This window comes from Herpailurus yagouaroundi, unplaced genomic scaffold (genome assembly GCF_014898765.1).
Source record: "Herpailurus yagouaroundi ecotype Mexico unplaced genomic scaffold, PumYag 198, whole genome shotgun sequence".
NCBI lineage: Eukaryota > Metazoa > Chordata > Mammalia > Carnivora > Felidae > Herpailurus > Herpailurus yagouaroundi.
The window spans coordinates 211,118-231,591 of record NW_024412429.1 but is presented as its reverse complement, the minus strand read 5'-3'; the positions used below and the strand labels follow the sequence as shown (position 1 = coordinate 231,591).

The following is a 20,474-nucleotide window of genomic DNA, read 5'->3' as shown; positions in this document are numbered from 1 at the left end:
TATCTCAAATGATACTCTCTTGGCTTCTCTTCCTTTGCCTTCGCTTTTAAAGAAACTCAGAGGCGAGTACCCCTGAAGGAGACGACCTTGCAGGGTTTCATGGTGAACCGCAGCTCTGACACGTGAAGGAGCCGTTCCGAGTCGTAGCCCGGTGGGCGATGTACGCACAGGCCCGGGCAGATGCCTGAGGTGTGCACAGTGGGTGTGCGAGTGAGCACGCACACTCACGGGTGCCGCTCCCTGTCACGTCCCCCTGAGCAGCAGAGTGAGCGCACAGCGCTGAGGGGCAGCGTCCGCTTCCCCACACGCGTGACCCCTTCTTTACGTTCTCCGTGTGCCCCCACAGCTTGACTACATCGACGCCCGAGCCGTGCAGCTTGGCTCCCTGCTGGTCCGCGGCCTTACCACTTTGGTCTTGGTCAACAGTGCGTGCGGCTTCCCCTGGAGGATGAGTGACTTCATGCCCTGGAACGTGTTTGACGGGAAGCTCTTCCATCAGAAGTACCTGCAGTCGGAGAAGGGGTGCACCGTGGAGGCTCTGGTGGAACAAAACGTGAGTCCGTGGTGGTTTCCCATTCAGAAATAACGAACAGGCTTGGTCAGGTCTCAGAGGCGTCATCAGGCTCAGAGTCCTTGGCCAGACGTCCGTTCTGTCTGTCCCAGCGGCCACCTCAGTGAGGAAGGCACACACGCGTCCCAGAAACGTCCCACTGGAGGGGGCTCGCATTCCCACCTGGGATCTTACACCGTTAGCACAGATGCTGCTTACCTTGTGCAAACCACTGCTCTTCTGACCCAGAAAGCCAGAAGCGCGGGATGGGAGGCCTGAGGCCTCAGGGCCAGCGTACGTCCTAGCTTCCCCTGAAATACCACCGTGGGGCTTGAGTCCCCCAGACTCCCGCTGAGGGAGAGTGCGGAGCACCCCGCCCAGTCCAGCACAGCCCGTTTTCAAGCGCTTTCTCTCCTTTGCCCTTTTTGAGTGAAGAAGGAAGGTTTGTCCAGAGGTGACCAACCTGATGTGTATTACCTGAAAATGTTCCCTGAAGGCTGTGGTTTAGTCAGGGACATGGGCTGCTGTCCTGCTACATGAGTGCAAGTGCTCCGTGGTTCCTGGGAGGTCTCCACACGAGGCCCCTGCCAGGCTCACGTGGAGTGTGCATGGATAGCCGCAAGTGTGCGTGAGAGCGCGGGGTCCCAGGAGGACTCCCCAGCTGTGAGGATGACGAACGCTGAGCTTCGCATCAGATAGGAAACGTTTGGAGAGGTGCTCCCACCTCCGTCCCTCACGCGAACAAAACCAGGGCACCCTAGGGGTTCAGGGGTTCAGGACTGAGAAGCAGTCTGGAAATGTTATGTGCAGCAGCGGTGGGGGAGCAGGGAAGGGCATTGCTCAGATCTGACTTGTCACCGTGTGTGGAACTGATGCAGGAGCAGAGCAGAGCCGACTGCAGCCACCACCCGTGAGCCCCCAGTCGTGGCCCCATGTCTGATGTGGTCGCACACCAGGTGATCGCACTTGTGGTTTAAAACAAGTCGGGGCAGATGGGGCCGCGTGTCAGCAGTAAATGAGGCAGCACGGAGGGGTGAGTCTGCCCGAGAGCGGTCACCAGTCAAGTGACGGGCCCAGGTTTGTTAGGACCACCCGGTGGCGGCCCAGATTCACCACAGAGCTCGACCTCTTGGCAGTGACCATCGAACCCGTCAGACCAGAGAGGGTGTAGCGCTACCTCAGGAGAGTGTCAGTTTTCTGAGAAGCTCTCGTTAAGTTTCAGCCTTGAAGGGAGTGCTCGCCCAGTGTTCTCGGACACCGTGGTCACTGTTGTTGTTTCCAGAGGGCACGCACGGGCCTGACGCTGCTCACGCTATCTGCTCTGTCCGCAGAGGTCCCGGCTGACCAAGTTCCACGCGCTGAAGTCGGTCGTGTGCAAGGCCTGCGTGAGGGAGAACCGGCGCATCGTCAGCAGGCAGCACTGGCACTCCCCCCAGCCAGGTGGGCACCGGGCCAGGCCGCGCCGTGCAGCCTGCCACCCGCTGGCTGCTGAGATCGGGAGAAAGCGCACACTTAACGCCACAAGGTGCCACCCAGCCTTTTAAATCCTGGTCCCTTGAGGAAAGGCATCTCAGATGCGTTCTGCGTATCCCGTGACCGAGAGCTCCACTGTGGGCCCGTACTCTCCCCTCTCCTCTCCTCGGCTCCCTGCAGCCAGACGCTGCTTGCGTGGCATTTGCCTGACCAAAGTTGTTTCTCTTCCCAGTAAAAGTATGTTAGGAACATTTAGCATATAAAGAAAACAGATTTTAAAAAGGAAGTGTAAATAACGTGTATTCCGTCCCCTAAAGATAGCAGATGTTGGCAGATGATTTTTTGCAGTATTTTTCTGTGCTTCTACCTCATCGTGATGATCTTCTGTGTGGCTGTGCGTCCTCTGTGTGTCCAGACCCCTCGCACCCGGTTCGCTGCTGTGCCTGGTGGGAGAGCTCTGAAGTGGCTTCCGTTTTATGTACGTGATTTTCTTCAAACAAAGCAGCAGAGCGTACAAATTATGGAACGAAATGCAATCGAATTTTAGATAAATCTTGCCAGCTTGTCTTCTAAAAGCCTTTTATCACTTTATACCTTCACCAGCAGTGATGAAGAGTTTGTTTTGTGGCCCCTTGTCAGCATTGGCCGGGTGTTGGTTTTTTTTAACTAACTTCATAGATTAAACAGTGTATCTCACTGACTGGATGATTCTTTAGCACTGAAGTTGACGTCTTCTAGATTAGCTGCTCGACGAGTTTTTATTACTTCACGTCCTCCGTTGGTGAGGGTCTGTGCCTGTGCCTCTAGCAGCCCCATTGCTTTCTTTGGTGGAATCTGAGAACTCACCCCTGTTCCGACCCAGCAGACTGTCTTCAGGGCCTCTGCTTGGTGTCTGCCTTGCTGGTCTCACTCTGAGAGGCTTTATGTCGCGAGGTCCGTAAGCCCCCGTTGGGCGCTGTGTGTGGGACCCCGCGGCCCACAGGAGAGCCTGGGGGGTAGGAGCAGGGCCTCCCGCAAGTGAGGAGGGCACTTCCTCCCCCGAGTCCCGGGAGCGACAGACTCCCGCCTTGTCCTGTCCTTTTGTCTCTGTTTGGCCTCCTCCTGCCAACTGTGGATAGGCAGGATTTGACCCCAAAGCGAGAGCTTGTTCCTTGCAAAATACATGTGTGGCATTCTGCCTCTGTCGCCTGTGCCCGAACCGGTCTGCGTCCTGTCCTGCACACACAGTGTCTGGGTTCCCGAGCGGTGGCCGGAGGCTGCAGATGGCAGAACGCAGGCTGCTTGAAGTTGGCAGGAGACTCTGAGTCAGACTTTCTCATGAAGACGGTGTCAGAGCTTAGGAATTTATGAGAGGAAACACCAGAGCAGTTGAGTGCGTGGAGGACTGGGAGGGGCACGCACACCTTGGTCTGGTTCTCGGGGTCCCAGGCCCCCTGCTTACCCAGAACCCAAGTGCTGGGGGTCCAGAAGCTGTGCTGGCAGCCTGCAGAGCTCAGCCCCCAAGCCTGGGAGGCAGGGGCCCTGCTTGGTTGGAGCCCTGACAAAGTGCCCCTGCTCTGCCTCGGCGCCTGCCGGTCTGCTCGTCTGTCACCTGCACGGGGTCTCCCGGGGAACGTGTTTAAATGTGGACGTCCGACTCCCACCCCCCTCGGCCCAGCTGTGGCCCCTCAGTCTGCATCTCTCACGGGCTTTCCCTGTGATTTAAGGGTACCAGAAGTTTGGGAACTACAGACCTGGTGCCACCCTGCTGCCCTCGTAGACAAAATGTGTCATTTGGGGTTAGGCATGTGGTGGCCTCCTAACGTGCTGATCACGTGTCCCTACAGGCAGGTGGGGGAGGCAGGGATCCGGCTCCCACAGGACGAGCTCCGGGTACAGCCGGGCAGGCCAAGGACAGCACTGGAGGGATCAGGGTCCAGGTAAGAGGCCGGCGGCCATGGGCTGCTCGCGATGGTGCTGTTTCAGCTTCGTGCTTCTGCTGAAGGCTGGCCACCCGACGTCTGTTTGGGCGTCGGTTGGTGTTTCCAGGTAAACAGGTCATTATACTGATGATGTCTGATTTCATTGCTGAGTGAAGTAGAGACCAGTAATTTCCAAGCTCGGCGCTAGTCGGTCTCTGCTCCTTGCCACTTTGTTTCTTCTCTGTCAATTCGTTTCATCTGTTTGAGACCCATTTTTTTTATAAGTTTGTCAAAGAAAGGTTCTTGTAAAGGTTTCATGCACAGGGATCCTTCTGATGAAAAAATAGCACAGAAAGTAGCATTTTACCAGTAGCAGCATTTTGATATTTTCTGTGATCTGGCTTGTATAGAGAAGAGCCTTTTGGGTGATCCAGGAAATAAAATGAATCCTTTACTTCTTGGGTGTGTAATACAGATGTCTGATTTTGTGCGTAAAACTGAATTTAATATGTAGTAGTTTACGTTTTAAATACAAAGAAAACCTCATCAATATTTAAACTCAAAATTCCTTACAGTTTTGAAAACCTAACTGTACAGATCTTATATTAGCTAAGGTTTACAATTTTATCCTTGCAAATACAAACATGCCTTTAATTTAATTTAGTTTTTTGCAAACTCTAAAATGTGTAGAGATTTCACAGATTACTCACATTGTCCCCCTAGAGCACAGCCAGTCCGTGTCATTAAGCAAAGCCGCCTTTCTCGGTTTGTCTATGTGGGCGTCCACGGTGTCTGCTCACTTGGGATGTTGCTGAGGGGAATGCGAGCCTCTCGTTCTGGCAGAAACATCAGGGTCTGCTGTACGGTTCAGCGCTGACCGGAGTTCATGGTGACTGGTTTTGAAATGCCCACCCTTGGGGACAGAGGGCAGGCAGCTCTGTCAGATTCGTAGCTGTTTCAGGTGGCCCTTTTAGCTGGCGAGCCTGCACAGTCCACCTGGCCAGTCCTGCCCACCATCGCCTGCACCTTCTGGACGGTTGGCCAAATGCGTGTAGCAGTGTCCCGCCCTGCCCCCGCCTCGTCCAGCGTAGGCACACGGTGCCTCCACCTAAACCACCTGAGGGTTGGTGCTGGTGCAGCATGACTGGGATTAAGGCAAATTCCTTCTTTCCGTTGTTTCAAGTATATTTGAGATTGCTTTTAATTTAGAAGGTAGTGCGGTTTATTGAGCTGAACCACAAAGAGAGAACCCCGAAGACGAAGGAGGGTTTGTAAACTTACCTAAAGTCAGACTCTGACACCTGGAGCTGTGGGCTCGCGTCTGCGAAGGTGGCACTCCAGGTGCCCTCTGGTTGGACCCGTTGTGTGTGCGCGACGTCAGCGCTTAGTCTCTCGAGCTGAGCTGCCCTAAGGATGCATACATGCAGCAGGTGGCCCCCCCAGCCTGGAGGCTCCACAGCGTGTGGCCTTGCCCCGTCAGGCTGTCTGCCTCTCCTTGGGGCTCCTAACTCGTTAAGAACGACACGTCTTCCAGCAGCCAGGCGGAGCCGGACAAATGCACATGGAGTGTGCATCTCCCCCGTCTTCACTGGGGTCCGAGAAAACCCCTCTGAGAGGTGGTGTTTAAGCAGAGACCCGGTGAGAGGGAGCAGCCACCAGACGCCTACGGGAGGGGTGTGCGCAGAAGGCGGGGCCCTTGGGACCCTGTGTGGCTGGAAGGGGAGCAGGAGGCAGGCAGCAGAGGAGCTGACCTTTCAGAGCCTCACGACACTGGTCAGAGCCCTGGAAGTTCACTTCAGATGAGATGCTCCATGTGTCCATTCTGGAGAGATGTTCCCTTAGTCACCAGACCGCCACCCACAGATCTCAGAGCCTGTGGACCTTCAGTACAAAGCTGGTGACGAACCTCTTCTGTAATGCTAGCAGGGTGTGACCTGTAGGCCCCCATCCTGTGTTTGAAATACGTGTGTGATGGGCTTGGAGCGGAGAGCGGGTCCAGCCCTGTCCGTCTGCGTATCCCGTCCCACGTATGTTTAAGTAGCAGGACCCTGGGTCCCTGTCACCCTTAAAGCTACGGTGCTGTCAGGCTCGCAAGGCCCTGGCCCCTCCAGGTGAGGATCAGAGTGCACCCACCGAGCTCAGGCAAGCAGAATGAGGGCAGGCGTGCCGCACGCCTTCCAGGCAGCCCGGCGTGATGGGGTGTACGTGGTCCTCCCCGCGTTCCTCTGAGCAGATGACAGAGGCTCCCCGGCAGCCGCTCTCCCCGACATCACTGCTCCCCACGTGTGGCCTGGTTTGGGAAATGGAAACCTTCCTCTTAATCCCCTTTGGCTTAGGCTTGTCTCCTTTTCTTCCTGCTGGTGTCGTAAGTCAGGAAAGATGAGATGGTACGAAGTCAGGGAGAGGAGGGCTGCAAGGGAAGCCCGGGCACGGTAGAGGGGAGGAGGTGACGAGTTCTGCGGGGAGGTGAGCACAGTCACCTGGGGTGGGACAGACAACCACCACGTGCGCATTTCCGCTTCCAGGCCGCCCGCTCACGTGCTACATGCCCTCAGTCACGGCGTGGCAGCCTTGGTGTCCTCCTGGCCCTGAGCCCTGTGGTTCCGCCGGGGAGTAGCGACACCCGGGTGATGATGGTGGCGCCACTCTCAGACATGCCATCGAGGACGTGCCTCACCTTGGCCCAAGCCTGGTGCCCTTGAATTCGAGCTTTTCGGAAAAAGAGAAGGCTCTGCAGGATTTCTTAATAACTCATCTCATCTTTCCCCGAGGAGGCCTGCTGCAGTGGGTTCTCACGGGCAAGCGCAGCCTCAGATCCTGGGCTCAGCACTCGCCCGTGGACCTGACCCTAGCAGGTCGCGGGGCCTCTAGGTCTGTCTGCCGTGAAGGCCACACAGAAAGGGCTTCTCGCTTCGGGTGTGATTCCCCCACCCACAGGACCAGCCTGGATTTCCGGGAACATTGGGAACTCTCGGGGATGTTTGTCAGGCTGGGTGCTAGACCACGGAGAATCAAGGAAACGCTGATGGCCTCAACGGCCCAAGCCTGCAGCTGCTTCAGAAGCGCCCTGGTTTGAACCCAGTCCCTCCTCAGGGGACGGGACCGCGGTGGTAACATAAGAGTCCGGGAGTGGTGGTGCCTGAGGGATTGGGGCTGAAAAACGTGCCCGGGAGACCTCGGTCAAAGGCAAACGCGGTGGCTTGCGTTAGGGTCAGATGTCAGAATTTGGGGACGGGGATGCGGGCCTCCAGAGCACAGTCCCTGGCAGTGGACGCAGCAGCACGTGCAGATTTGCCGAGCGGGACATCGTGTGTCAGCTGCACTCAAAAGCAAAAAGAATGTGGGCGTGGGGGCGTGAGGAATTGAAAGGCTCCTGCAGGACAGTGGTTAAGCACGGACACCGTTTCATTTGCATTTTGCCTCACGTGGAAAAATGTTCACAAAAATTTTGTTGGTGGTACCAGTATGTTTTCCAATTTCAGATGTGTCTGCATAAAATACATGTTCACACGCGTATGTCACGCCTTCTCTTTGTTAGGACTGGAGCATTGTTTGAGGTCACGTCATCCCCTTGTTCAGCTTTAGTTGCTGTAAAAGAATTACATCGTCTTTACTTGGCCCCCACACATTTTGCTGGGTTTTATCTACCCTTGAACTCCTATTTTAGCATTTTTTAGAGGTATCTAAGTAGTCTAAGTAGAAAGTTGTCAGTACTGCCTGGACAGAGTTAATGGGAAAAATTCTTTGTTTTAAGTGAAAAACTAAAAACGCCTCGGAATGAACATATTGAGTTACTGAGACAGTTGGGAAGTTTCCGGGGCCAGTGCCTGCCTGGCCCGATGGAGGAGCGGGGAGCCTGCCCACTCTGCCGGGCAGGGAGACTCAGACACAGAGCTGCAGGGCCCTTCAGCGGCACCAGCCTCCCTGTGAAGCATTTGCTTTCAGACCTGTGAAGTGCAGTGGGGAACATCAAAGCCGCTAAAGTGAGAACATTTGAACATCTTCCTTTCTGTTGGTGAGGCATGTGTTAAATTCCACAGTCAGTAGCAAAGCACATTTGCCTGTGATTTCTTGAGCTTCTCACTTATCGGTGGTAAGGTGGTAATTCTGTAGGAGGCCTGGGCTGTTGTAAAACCACCTCTGGTCATCTGTGATAACAAGGTGGGGCCTGGAAACCTCATTCTGGCCTTGCTGTGACCCTCTCCTGCCACCCAGCCCTCTGCCAGAGCCCCTGCCAGCCTCACACTCCTGGGAGGGACAAAGGCCGCCCTCAGTGGGAGAGGCATGGGCGTTGTCAGTCAAGCAGAAGCATGGAAAGCTTTGTAGGAAAAGTGTCATTTTCTGAATGTGAAAGCAACCACCTTTTTTTTTTTTCAACGTTTATTTATTTTTGGGACAGAGAGAGACAGAGCATGAACGGGCGAGGGGCAGAGAGAGAGGGAGACACAGAATCGGAAACAGGCTCCAGGCTCCGAGCCATCAGCCCAGAGCCCGACGCGGGGCTCGAACTCACGGACCGTGAGATCGTGACCTGGCTGAAGTCGGACGCTTAACCGACTGCGCCACCCAGGCGCCCCAGCAACCACCTTTTTTGATGGCAGGCTGGCTGTCTTCTGGTTCTCGCCTGCCACTCCCTGTATAGCGGGGGACAAAAAGTGGCCGGCTGCGCTGGGAAGGGAACCTCCGCACTCAGCTGTAGGGCCACACGTTGCTTTTTCCGTCCTTGGCAAAGTGTCCTCCGTGAGCCATCTGCTTACGAAGTTCCTTTCCCAATATCATTGGCAGCAGAGGCCGTCTAGATTCAGTGCAGGTGGTTGGACACTGCTCCGTCTAACAGCAGAACCGCCTCTTAATTAATTGCTTCCTACTCTAATGGAAAGTGTGTGCAACAAACTTTTAATCACAGTGGCAACATCAGAGAAGAGAGTAATAAGTTATGTCCTCCAAGTACAACTCAGCATGTTTTTATGCATACTTAGAAATGTGCGGTTTTCGCAGTTTGAATTTAGAGAAATGTAATTAACTTAGTTTTGGTCTGCATGTCTGTTTGGTGCAGGAAATAGACAGTATGAGCCTGACCATTGGAGAAGATACTCCTCTTCCGGGTAAGTGCACCTCTTACAGCCTCAGATAAATCCATTTTATCAAAGATGGAAGTCAAGTATCTGCCTTTGTAACCTAAATCTTTCATATCAGTTGCTAAACTTTAAAATAATTTAGACGTTAAATTCTGACGTGGGGCTAAGTGAACACGGTTTTCAGATAGATGAGTTTGCTTCTAGAAAGAGTGTGGACAGAAAGAGACCCCGAGTCTGGACTTAGAGTCCTGGGGATACGCCCTTCTTGAAAGTGAGGCGCTCAGAACAGCATAACAGTTGTGTCCTTGGGGAGAAACAGTCTGTGAGGTCTAGACCTAGCTTTTCATGAAAAGGAAAAACATCCTTTTCAGTGACTTCTCCCTTGTATCATACAAAAAAGCTCTCTGTTGACTTATTTTCAGAGGTTGTGCCTGAGTCCGTGGCCCCAAACAGTTGTTAACAACCATAAGTTCTTCATCTGTGTCTGTGGGGAATGGTTGTTTTTTCTTTTCTTTAATGAGGTGGAATCTTACTGTGTCTTGCTTTTTTTAACTTAACAGCAGATTGTAACGATTGGAGACATGATGCCCTGTGGTTGTAGAATACTCCAAGAATTGCTTTCTAATTATAAATACAGAGAAAGAAGTCACAACCTCCTTCTCGCCTTCCTGGCGGGAGACCCTGCTCTGCATGGAGGGCCCAGCCCTGCCTGGGAAGCATAACAGTGTGTGGCCCGCGGGTCTGTTCCAGTAGTGTCGTCCTTTCCATTTTACTTTTGCCGGGCCCCAGCTCAGAGTTCTGACAGCAGTTGTGTGGGGCAGGCCTGGGTCCATCAGACAGGAGGCCTGGGGGGGGGGGGGGGGGGGTGGGAGGAGGCAGTAGTTGAGTGTCAGCAGCCTACTTTATGACGCCACTAATGAATGGTTCATTTGTTGCTCTGGTCTGAACATTGAAGGGGTTTTGTTTTTAAAAAACCATCCTAGACACATCCAAGTTTCATGGGAGAATTTTCAGGTAATTCAAGAATTGAAATTGTAAGGCCAAAATTGTACTGAGCTCAACCCCTGGGGTATTGACAATGGAAAGAAATCTAGATTAGAGGTTAGGAGACAAAGGCCGTCCTGCACCACACGCCGTGGCTCTGGAGGTTCCCAGAAACTCTCAGAAATGTGCGTGCGTTGCCCAGAGGACACGTCCAGCTGCTGCTGTCTGGAAAATCCAAGGAAGCCCTGAGCATAGTCACAGTCTGGTCTGTATATTGCGCTGGATGAATTCCCCCAACAGCTCAAGTATGCAGAGCTCCTGGCTTTGTCTTGCCTGAAAATCCCAGCTAGCATTTACCAAAACAGGGATACAGTCTCCAGATATTTTTATGTTTGAAGCATCCTCACCACTTCCTGCAATTCCTTATGAAGGACATTTCCATATCTAATTACTTTTCATGCAAGTCTTGTAGGACCTACAACCTAATTTCCCATCTTTACAAATAAATTTTTTTCATTCTACTTCTGGTGTTTCCTATCTAAGTAGTAATATTCTTTCATTTCTGCTCATTGGAGACCACTGCTGCTTCTAGAAGTTTCACTTCTTTGCTGCTATTTTTATAACTTTGAGATAAATTCTCATCCCTTAGACTAAAAGAGTAGACCTCCATGAAAATTATTTCCCCCTTTTATAATATCTGAATTCTAACTTGAGAACAAAATATTTGAGGTCTGTTAGCAAGCTTAAGTAAGCCATTGAGTTTGTAATAATCTTTCTTGGGTTTGAAAAGCCAGTACAGTAAGTTTCTGTGATCTTGTTATTGTTCCGTAGGTTAATTACCTCTGCAGCCTAGTCTTTTGACAAAATGTCCATATATCAATTTAAAGGTGAAAATAAAACAATATATCACTCATAAGTAAATATAGTTTCAGGGATGCCTGGCCAGCTCGGTTGGGCGTCCGACTTCAGCTCAGATCATGATCTCACGGTCAGTGAGATCAAGCCCCACATTGGGCTCTGTGCTGACAGCTCAGAGCCTAGGGCCTGCTTCCGATTCTGTGTCTCCCTCTCTCTCTGTTCCTCCCCCACTTGTGCTCTCTCAAAAATGAATAAACGTTAAAAAAAATCTTTTAATAATACAATAAATATATTTCACATTTCTTTCAGTATTTGGACATTTCACCATCCAATATGTTGGGATCTTGGTGAAGGAAAAGATGTTGAATTTTGTCAAATGCTATTTCTGTATCAATTGAGATGACCATATAATTTTTTTATTCTTCATTTCTCAATGTGGTGTATCATGTTGATTGTTCTGCATATGTTGAACATTTCTTGCGTCCAAGGGATAAATATCACTGATCAAGGTATATGATCCTTTAAATATGCTGTTGAATTTGGTTTGCTGGTATTTTGTTGAGGATTTCTGCATCCTTGCTTATCAGGGCTATTGGCCTATAGTTTTCTTATAGTGTCCTTGTCTGGTTTTCATATCAGGGTATCATGGCTTCGTAAAATGAGTTTGGAAGTTTTCCTTCTCTTTCAGTTTTTTGGAAGAGTTTGAGAAAAATTGACATTAATTCTTCTTTCAATGTTTGGTAGAATTCACCAGGAAAGCCTGGTGCTGGACTTTCCTTTGTTGGGAGCTTTTTAATTACTGATTCAGTCTCCTTTCTCATTGATTAGTCTGTTCAGATTATCTGTCTGATCATGATTCAGTCTTTATAGGTTGTATGTTTCTAGGAATTCATTTGTTTCTTCCAGGTTGTCTAGCTGTTGGCATATAATTGTTCATAGTAGTCACATCTGTAGTATCAGTTGTCATTTCTCCCTGAGTGATCTTTTTCTCTTGTCAGTCTAGCTAAAGGTTTGTCAGTTTTGTTTATCTTTTCAAAAAACCAATTTAGTTATATTTATCTTTTTCATTGTGTTTCTTGTCCCATTTATTATTTTTCTTTTAATCTTTGTTCTTTCTGCTGTCTTTGGGCTTAGTATTTTTTTTTTTTCTAGTTTCTTGAGGTCTAAAGTTAGGTTGTTGAATTGAGGTGTTTCTTTTTTCTAATGTAGTAGGCATTTATTACTATAAATATCCCTCTCAGAACTGCTTTGGTTGCATCCTATTAGTTTTGTTTCCCACTAGTTTTTGTATGTTGGATTTCTGTTTTTGTTTGTCTCAAGATACCTTTTGATTTCTTCTTGACCTACCTGTTGGTTGTTCAAGAATGTGTTGTTTAATTTCCACAGATCTGTGAATTTTCCAGTTTTCCTCCTCTTATTGGTTTCTAGTTTCACACCATTGTGATCAGAAAATATACTTAATATAATTTCGATCTTGTTAAGTTTTTAAGACTTGTTTCATGGCCTAATCTATGATCTAGCCTGAGGAATATTCTGTGTGTGCTTGAGAATAGTGTGTATTCTTCTGTTTTGTAGATGTCTGTCAGGGTCATCTGGTCTAAAGTGTCGTTCAAGTCCAATGTTTCTTTATTGATTTGCTGTTTAGGTGACATACTCACTGTTGAAAGTGGGATATTAGAGTCCCCTCCTGTTATTATATTGCTATCTATTTTTCCCTTCAGTTGTGTTAATATTTTCTTCATATGTTTGCAAAATGTATCATCCTTTCATGGTAAAAGCTCTCAACAAAGTAGGTATAGAAGGAACATACCTCAACTTAATAAAGGCCAACCAACCCATAGCTAGCATCATATTCAGTAGTGACATCTTTCTCTAAGATTAGGAATAAGAGCAGGATGTCCACTCTCACCACTTCTCTGCAGCATAGTACTAAAAATTCTAGCCAGAGCAATTAGGCAAGAAAAAGAAATAAAGGAAGTAAGATCTGCTTGATGACATGATTGCATATGTAGAACACCCTAAAGACTTCATCCAAAACCTGTTAGAACTTTGAATGAATCCAGTAAAGTTGCAGGACACAAGATCAATATAACATTTCTATATGCTAACAATAGATTATTCAAAAGGGAAATTAAGAAAATCTAATTACGGTGGCATCAAAAAGAATGAAATACTTAGAAATAAATTTAACCAAGGAGGTGAAAGATCTGTATAATATAAAGTACAAAACACTGATGAAAAAAATTGAAGACACAAATAAATGCAAAGATATCTTGGGTTCATGGATCAGAAGAATTAATATTGTTAAAATGTCTACACTACCCAAAACAATCCACAGGTTCAGTGTAATCCCTATTAAAATTTCAATGGCAGTTTCCCAAAAATAAATAATCCTAAAATTTGTATGGAACCACAAAATACCCCAAATACCTAAAGCAATCTTGAGAAAGAATAACCAAGCTAGAGGTGTCACATTTCTTGATGTCAAACTATATTACAAAGCCAAACTAATCAAAATAGTGTGGTATTTACATAAAAATAGGCTCAGAGCTCAATGGAACAGAATAGAGAGCCTCATATATATGGTCAACTAATCTTCAAAGTGGCTCCGAGAACACACAGTGGAAAAAGGACAGTGTCTTTAATAATTTATATTAGGAAAACTGAATATCCGCATGTGTAAGAATGAAATTAGAGCCTTAACTTACATAAAAATGGATTAAAGACTTAAACATAAGATCTAAAATTGGAAAACTCCCGGAAGAAAATATAGGGAATAACCTCCTTGACATTGGTCTTGTCAATATTTTGGATATGACACCAAAGCACAGACAACAAAAGCAAAATAAACAAGTGGTACTGCATCAAACTAAAAAGCTCCTGCACAGCAAAGGAAACATTGTGATCAAAGTGAAGAGGCAACCTATAGAATGGGAGAAAATATTTGTGAACCATATATCTGATAAGAGGTTAACATCTAAATATATAAAGAACTATTATAACTCAAGAGTAAAAACAAAACAAAAAACAAGCCCCCCCCCAAAAAAAACCCCAGGTAACCCAATTGAAAAAGGGGCAAAGGAAATGAATAGACATTTCTCCAAAGAAGACATACAGGTGGCCAACAGGTACATGAAAAGATGCTCAACATTTCTAATCATCAGGGAAATGCAAATCAAAACCACGGTGAGCTATTACCTCATACCTGTTAGAATGGCCATCATCAAAAAGACAAGAGACAAGTGTTGGCGAGGATGTGGAGAAAAAGAAACACTTGTGCACCATTGATGGAATGTCAAAAATTGATACAGCCACTGCGGAACACAGTATGGCAGTTGCTCAAAAATTAAAAATGGAGGGGCACCTGGTGGCTCAGCCAATTAAAGTGTCCAACTCGATTTCAGTTCAAGTCATGATCTCACAGTTTGTGAGTTCAAGCCCTGCGTTGGGCTCCATGCTGACAGCACAGAGCTTTCATGGGATTCTCTATCTTTCACTCTGTTCCTGCCCTGATCACACTTGCACTCTCTCTCTCTCTCTCTCTCGCTCTCTCTCGCTCTCTTTCTCTCTCTCAAAATAAAGAAATAAATAACTGACACCATGGGGGACGCCTGGGTGACTCAATGGGTTAGGCATTAGTTCATGACTTCAGCTTAGGTCATGATCTCATGGTTTGTGAGTTTGAGCCCCACATCAGGCTCTGTGCTGACAGCTCAGAGCCTGGAGCCTGTTTCAGATTCTGTCTCCTTCTCTGTCTGCTGCTCTCCACTCAGGCTCTGTCTTTCTCTCTCAAATAAATAAAGATTAAAAAAAATAAATAACCAACACCATGGAAATAAAAAGAATTATAAGAGAATCCTACGAAAAATCACATCCCAACAAATTGGACAACCTAGAAGAAATGGATAAATGCCTAGAAACATAGAGTCTTCCACATTGAATCAGGAAGAAATAGAAAATCTGAACAGACCAATTACTAGTAATGAGATTGAATTGGTAATCAAATAACTTCCATTAAGCAATAGTCCAGGACCAGATGAATTCTACCAGTCACTTTTTTAAAGTATATTTACTTATTTTGGGAGAGAGAGAGCATGTGTGTGAGGGAGAGGAGCATAGAGAGAGGAGGAGAGAGAGAATCCCAAGCAGGCTCCACACTGTCAGTTCAGAGCCCAACACAGGACTTGAACTCACAAACTGTGAGATTATGACCTAAGCCGAAATCAAGAGTCAGACACTTAACTGACCAAGCCACCTAGGTATCCCTCTATCAGTCATTTAAAGAGGAGTTAATACATAATCTTCTCAAACTATTCAAAATAGAAGAGAGAGAAAAGCTTCCAGATACATTCTGTGAGTCCAGCATTGCCCTTATATAGAAACCAAAAATATTATAATAGGAGAAAATCATAGTCCAGTATCCCTGATGAACATAGATGCAAAAATTCTCAACAAGATAGTAGCAAACTGAATTCAACAATATATTAAAGGATCATTCACTCCAATCTAGTGAGATTTATTCTGGGGATAGAAGGATGGTTCAGTATCTGCAAACCAGTAAACACAATGCACAACATTAACAAAATAAAAAAACAAAAATTACATGATCTTCTCACTAGATGCAGAAAAAGCATTTGACAAAATTCAGCATCTGTTCATGATAAAAACTCAACAAAGTGGGTTTAGAGGGAACATCAACATAATAAAGGTCATATGTGACAAACCCATTGCTAACATCATACTCAGTGGTGAAAGAGCTTTTCTGCTAAGATCAAGAACAAGACAAGGATGTACACACTTGCAACTTTTATTCAACAAAGTACTGGAAGTCCTAGCCACAGCAATCAGACAACAAAAAGAAATAAAAGGCATCCACTTTGATAAGGAAGAAGTAAAACTGCCATTATTTGCAAATCACGTATTATACACACAGAACCCCAAAGACTCCACCAAAAAACTATTAGAACTAACAAATGCAGTAAGTTGCAGGATACAAAATTAATACACAAAATTCTGTTGCATTTCTATACACTAATAATGAAATAGAAATTAAAAAAAAAAATTCCATTTACAATTGCACCAAAAAGAATAAAATATCTAGGAATATGAAGGGGATGAAAGACCTATACTCTGAAAACTATAAAACATTGATGAAAGAAATTGAAGAAGATACAATGGAACAAATGTACAATGTACATGTACAATGTACATGTACAATGTACAAATGTACAATGTACAAATGTACAATGTACAAAAGATACAATGTACAAAAACAAATGGAACAATACATCATGCTCAGGGATTGGAAGATTTAATATTGTTAAAATGTCCATACTATCCAAAGCAATCCACAGATTCAGTGCAATCCCTATCAAAATACCAATAGCATTTTTTACATATTTAGCATGAATAGTACTAAAATTTATATGGAACCACAAAAGACCCTGGATAGCCAAAGCAGTCCTGAGAAAGAACAGTGTTGGGTTTCACAATCCCAGATTTCCAGATATACTACAAGCTATAATCAGAACAGTATGGTACTGACACATGTGTCAAATATGTGTATGTGACAAACAGACATGGATCAGTGGATCAAAATAGCCCAAATGCACACTTACATGGTCAGTTAAGCTATGACAAAAGAGGCAAAAATGTACAATGGGAATAAGACAGTCTCTTCCATAAATGGTGTTGGGAAAACTGGACAGCCACTTGCAAGAGAATGAAACTGGACCGCTGTCTTACACCACACACAAAAATAAACTGAAAATAGATTAAAGACACCAGTGTGAGACCTGAAACCAAACCTTGTAGAAGAAAACCAAGACAGTAATAGATAGGTCTCCTCAGGCAAGGGAAATAAAAGCAAAAATAAACAATTGGGACTACACCGAAATAAAAAGTTTTTTATACAGTGAAGGAAGCCATCAACAAAACAAAAAGACAACCTACCGAGTAGAAGATATTTGCAAATGATATATCTGATAAAGTGTTAATATCCAAAATATGTAAAGAACTTCTAAAACTCAACACCATAAAAACAAATAATAAAATTTAGAAATGGGCAGAGGACTTGAACATTTTCCCAAAGACATGCAGATGGCCAGCAGACACATGAAAAGATGCTCAACATCACGAATCATCTGGAAAATGCAGTCAGAACCATAATGAGGTATCGCCTTACCTCTGTTAGAATGGGTAAAATCAAAGGAAATAATGTGTCGACAAAGATGGATTCAAAGGAACCCTTGTGCACCATTGGTGGGAATGTAAATTGGTGCATCCACTGTGGAAAATGCTATAGAGGTTCCTCAAAAAAATTAGAAATATCATATGATCCAGTAATTCTATTACTGGCTATTTGCCCAAAGAAAACAAAACACTGTTTGAAAAAGATATATGCATCCCCTTGTTCATTGCAGTATTTACAATAGCTAAATTATGGAAGCAACCCAAGCGTCCCTCTATAGATGATTGGATAAAGAAGATATAGTACATATACACAATGGAATATTACTCAGCCATAAAAAATGAGTTCTTTCCATTTGCAACAACATGGATGGACCTATAGGGTATTATGGTAACTGAAATTAAGTGAGACAGAAAAAGACAGATACCGTAAGATTTCACTCATAAGTGAAATCTAAAAAACAAACGAACAACAACAACAACAAAACAAAACAGAAACAGACCCATAAGCAAAGAACAAACTGGTGGTTGCCAGAAGGGCAAGGGTTAGGGGGATGAGCAAAGTGGGTGAAGGGGAGTGGACGTTACAGACTGCCAGTTATGGCATGAATAAGTCACGGGATGAAAGGCACGGTAATGGGAATATAGTCAATGGTATTGTAATAGTGTATATGGTGACAGATGGAAGCAACATTTGCAGTATAATATATAAACTTGTCAAATTACTATGTTGTACACCTGAAACTAATGAGTTGTTGTGTGTCAACTATAGTTCAAAAAAAGTTTCAATACACCAGGAAGATAAAACAATTACAAATGTTTGCTTACCAAATTACAGACACTCGAAATGTATGAAACAAAAATTGACAGAATTGAAAGAAATAATTCAATAATAATAGAGACTTTAATACTCCACTTTTAATAATAGAACAGCAGACAGAAAGTAAGGGAGGAAATAAAGGAATTAGACGACATGATAAACCAACTGGACCTAACTGACATCTGGAACACTCTTCAGGTTAGGCCTTATATTAGCCACAAAGCATGTCTCTTTGATACACAGTGAGAGGAAGTTAGAAATCAACAACAGAAGGAAAACTGGAAAATTCATAAAATTGAAAATTAAACAGCATACTACTAAACAGCCAATGGGTCATAGAAGAAATCACAAGGAAAAGCAGAAAATACTTAGACGCAAATGAAAATGAAAACACAAAATACTAAACTCATGGGGTTCACCAAGAGCAGTGCTTGGAGAGAAATGTGTAGCTATGAACACCTACATTTTAAAAGGAAAAAGGATCTCAAGTCAGTAGACTGTATTTCATCTTGAGGAACTATAAAAAGAAAAAGCAAACTAAACCCAAGGCTACCAAAAGGAAAGAAATAGTGAAGATTAAAGTGGAGATATACAAAGTGCAGAATAGAAAAACAATAGAGAAAAATCAGTGAAATCTAGAATTGGTTCTTTAAAAAGGTAGGGAAATTGAGAAATCTTTAGATGAAAACGGAAGATAGAAATAAAATCAGAAATGGAAGTGAGGACACTGCAACTGACATGACAAAGATAAAAATGATTTTAAGAGCATGGTATGAAAAATTATATGCCAGTCTAGGAAAAATGGGCACATTCCTTAAAACTTAATAAATCACCTAAACGGACTGAAGAAAAAATAGAAAATCTCAATAGACTTTAATAAGTAACACGATTGAATTAGTAATTAGAAATCTCCAACAAAGAAAAGTCCTGGGCCGGATTGCTTCTCTGTGAGTTCTACCAAGCATTTAAAAAAGAACTGACACCAATCCTTCTCAAACTGTCCAAAAAAATTTTTTTTAAAGACCAAACACTTAATGAGACCAAAATCTCCCTGATACCTAAGACAGATAAGAACTTTACAAGAAAAGAAAATTAGAAACCAATATAGTTTGTGAATATAAATGCAAAAATATTCAACAAAATATTAATAAGTTGAATCTGATAGAATATTAAAAAGATTATTCACAGTGACCAAGTGGGATTTATTCCGGGAATGAAAGGGTTATTCAATATAAAATAGGTGTAATATACCACATTATTAAAATGAAGACGCAGTCACATTCGATGCATTAAAAAAGACATTTGACAAAATCCAACATCCTTTCATAATAAAAACCCTCATAGGTGCCTGGATGGCTCAGTTGGTTGAGCATCAGACTTCAGTTCAGCTCATGATCTCATGGTTCATGAGTTCAAGCCCCACATCAGGCTTTGCACTGACAGCACAGGTCCTGCTTCGGATTCTCTGCCCCTCTCCCTGTCTCTCTACCCCTCCCCCATGTGCACACTCTCTTTCTCAAAAATAAACATTTAAAAATTTTTTAATTAAAGTTGATAAATATCAAAAACTCTCAGAAGACTAGGAATAGAGGTAAAATACCTCACCCTGATAAAAGGTATTTATGAAAAACCCATAGTTAATATCATATTCAATGGTGGAAGGTGAGAAGCTTCCCCCTTAAGGTCAGGAACAAGGTGCCCACTTTCACCACTACTGTTCAGCCTTGTACTGGCATTCTAGCTAGAGCAGTTAGATAAGAAAAAAAATAAAAGCATACAAAATGAAAAGGAAGATGTAAAGCTGTCTCTAGCCATACATGTCATGAACTTATGTATAGAAAATCCAAACATTCCACAGGAAAGCTACCAAAGCTAATAAATTCACCAAAGCTGCAGAATTTAATAAGTCAACAGACAAAAATCCATTGTGTTTCTAAGACCAGCAGTGAGTAATCAGGAAAGGAAATTAAGAAAGCAGTTTATTTATTCATTCCTTCAAAGTATTTAATAGTGAGGGAAAATTGGATATCCCATGCAAAAGAATGAAATTAGACCCCTTACCTCACACCATATACCAAAATTAACTCAAACTGGGTCGAAGACCTAGACTCAAGGGCTGTAATATAAAACTCTCTCTATTTTTTTTAAATGTTTATTAATTTGGAGAGAGAGAGCACCAGGGAGGGGCAGAGAGAGGGAGAGAGAGAAACCCCCAAGCAGTCTCTGTACTGTCAGGAGCAGAGCCCAGTGTGGGGCTGATCCTATAAACCGTGAGATCATGACCTAAGCCACCCTGGTGCCCCTAAAACTCTTTAAATAAAGCATTGAGAAAATTTTCATGGAATTGGCTTTGGCAAAGACCTCACGGGTATGACACCAAAAGCATAGGCAACAAAAGAAAAAAATAGATAAATTAGATTTTATCAGAATTTAAAAATTCGGTACAATAAAAAATAATATTAAGAAAGTGAGGGGCGCCTGGGTGGTTCAGTCGGTTGGGCATCCAACTTCAGCTCAGGTTATGATCTCACAGTCCGTGAGTTCGAGCCCCATGTCGGGCTCTGCTGACAGCTCGGAGCCTGGAGCCTGCTTCAGATTCTGTGTCTCCCTCTGTCTGCCCC

General features: G+C 44.9%; 1 protein-coding gene across 6 annotated transcripts in view; it reads left to right on the top strand.

Moving 5' to 3' along the window:
- The window catches only part of FAM120B (family with sequence similarity 120 member B), a 96,541-nt gene that overhangs the window by 71,237 nt on the left and 4,830 nt on the right, over positions 1-20,474 (top strand). For 5 of the 6 annotated variants that reach the window (XM_040448655.1, XM_040448652.1, XM_040448653.1 and 2 more), the window contains 4 exons: positions 347-553; positions 1,882-1,990; positions 3,850-3,942; positions 8,981-9,029. In XM_040448655.1, coding sequence (XP_040304589.1) covers positions 347-553; positions 1,882-1,990; positions 3,850-3,942; positions 8,981-9,029 — 458 coding nt within the window. Of the gene's footprint in view, positions 1-346; positions 554-1,881; positions 1,991-3,849; positions 3,943-8,980; positions 9,030-9,562; positions 10,508-20,474 lie in introns of those variants that run through there. The other variant, XM_040448656.1, reaches the window with a different exon arrangement.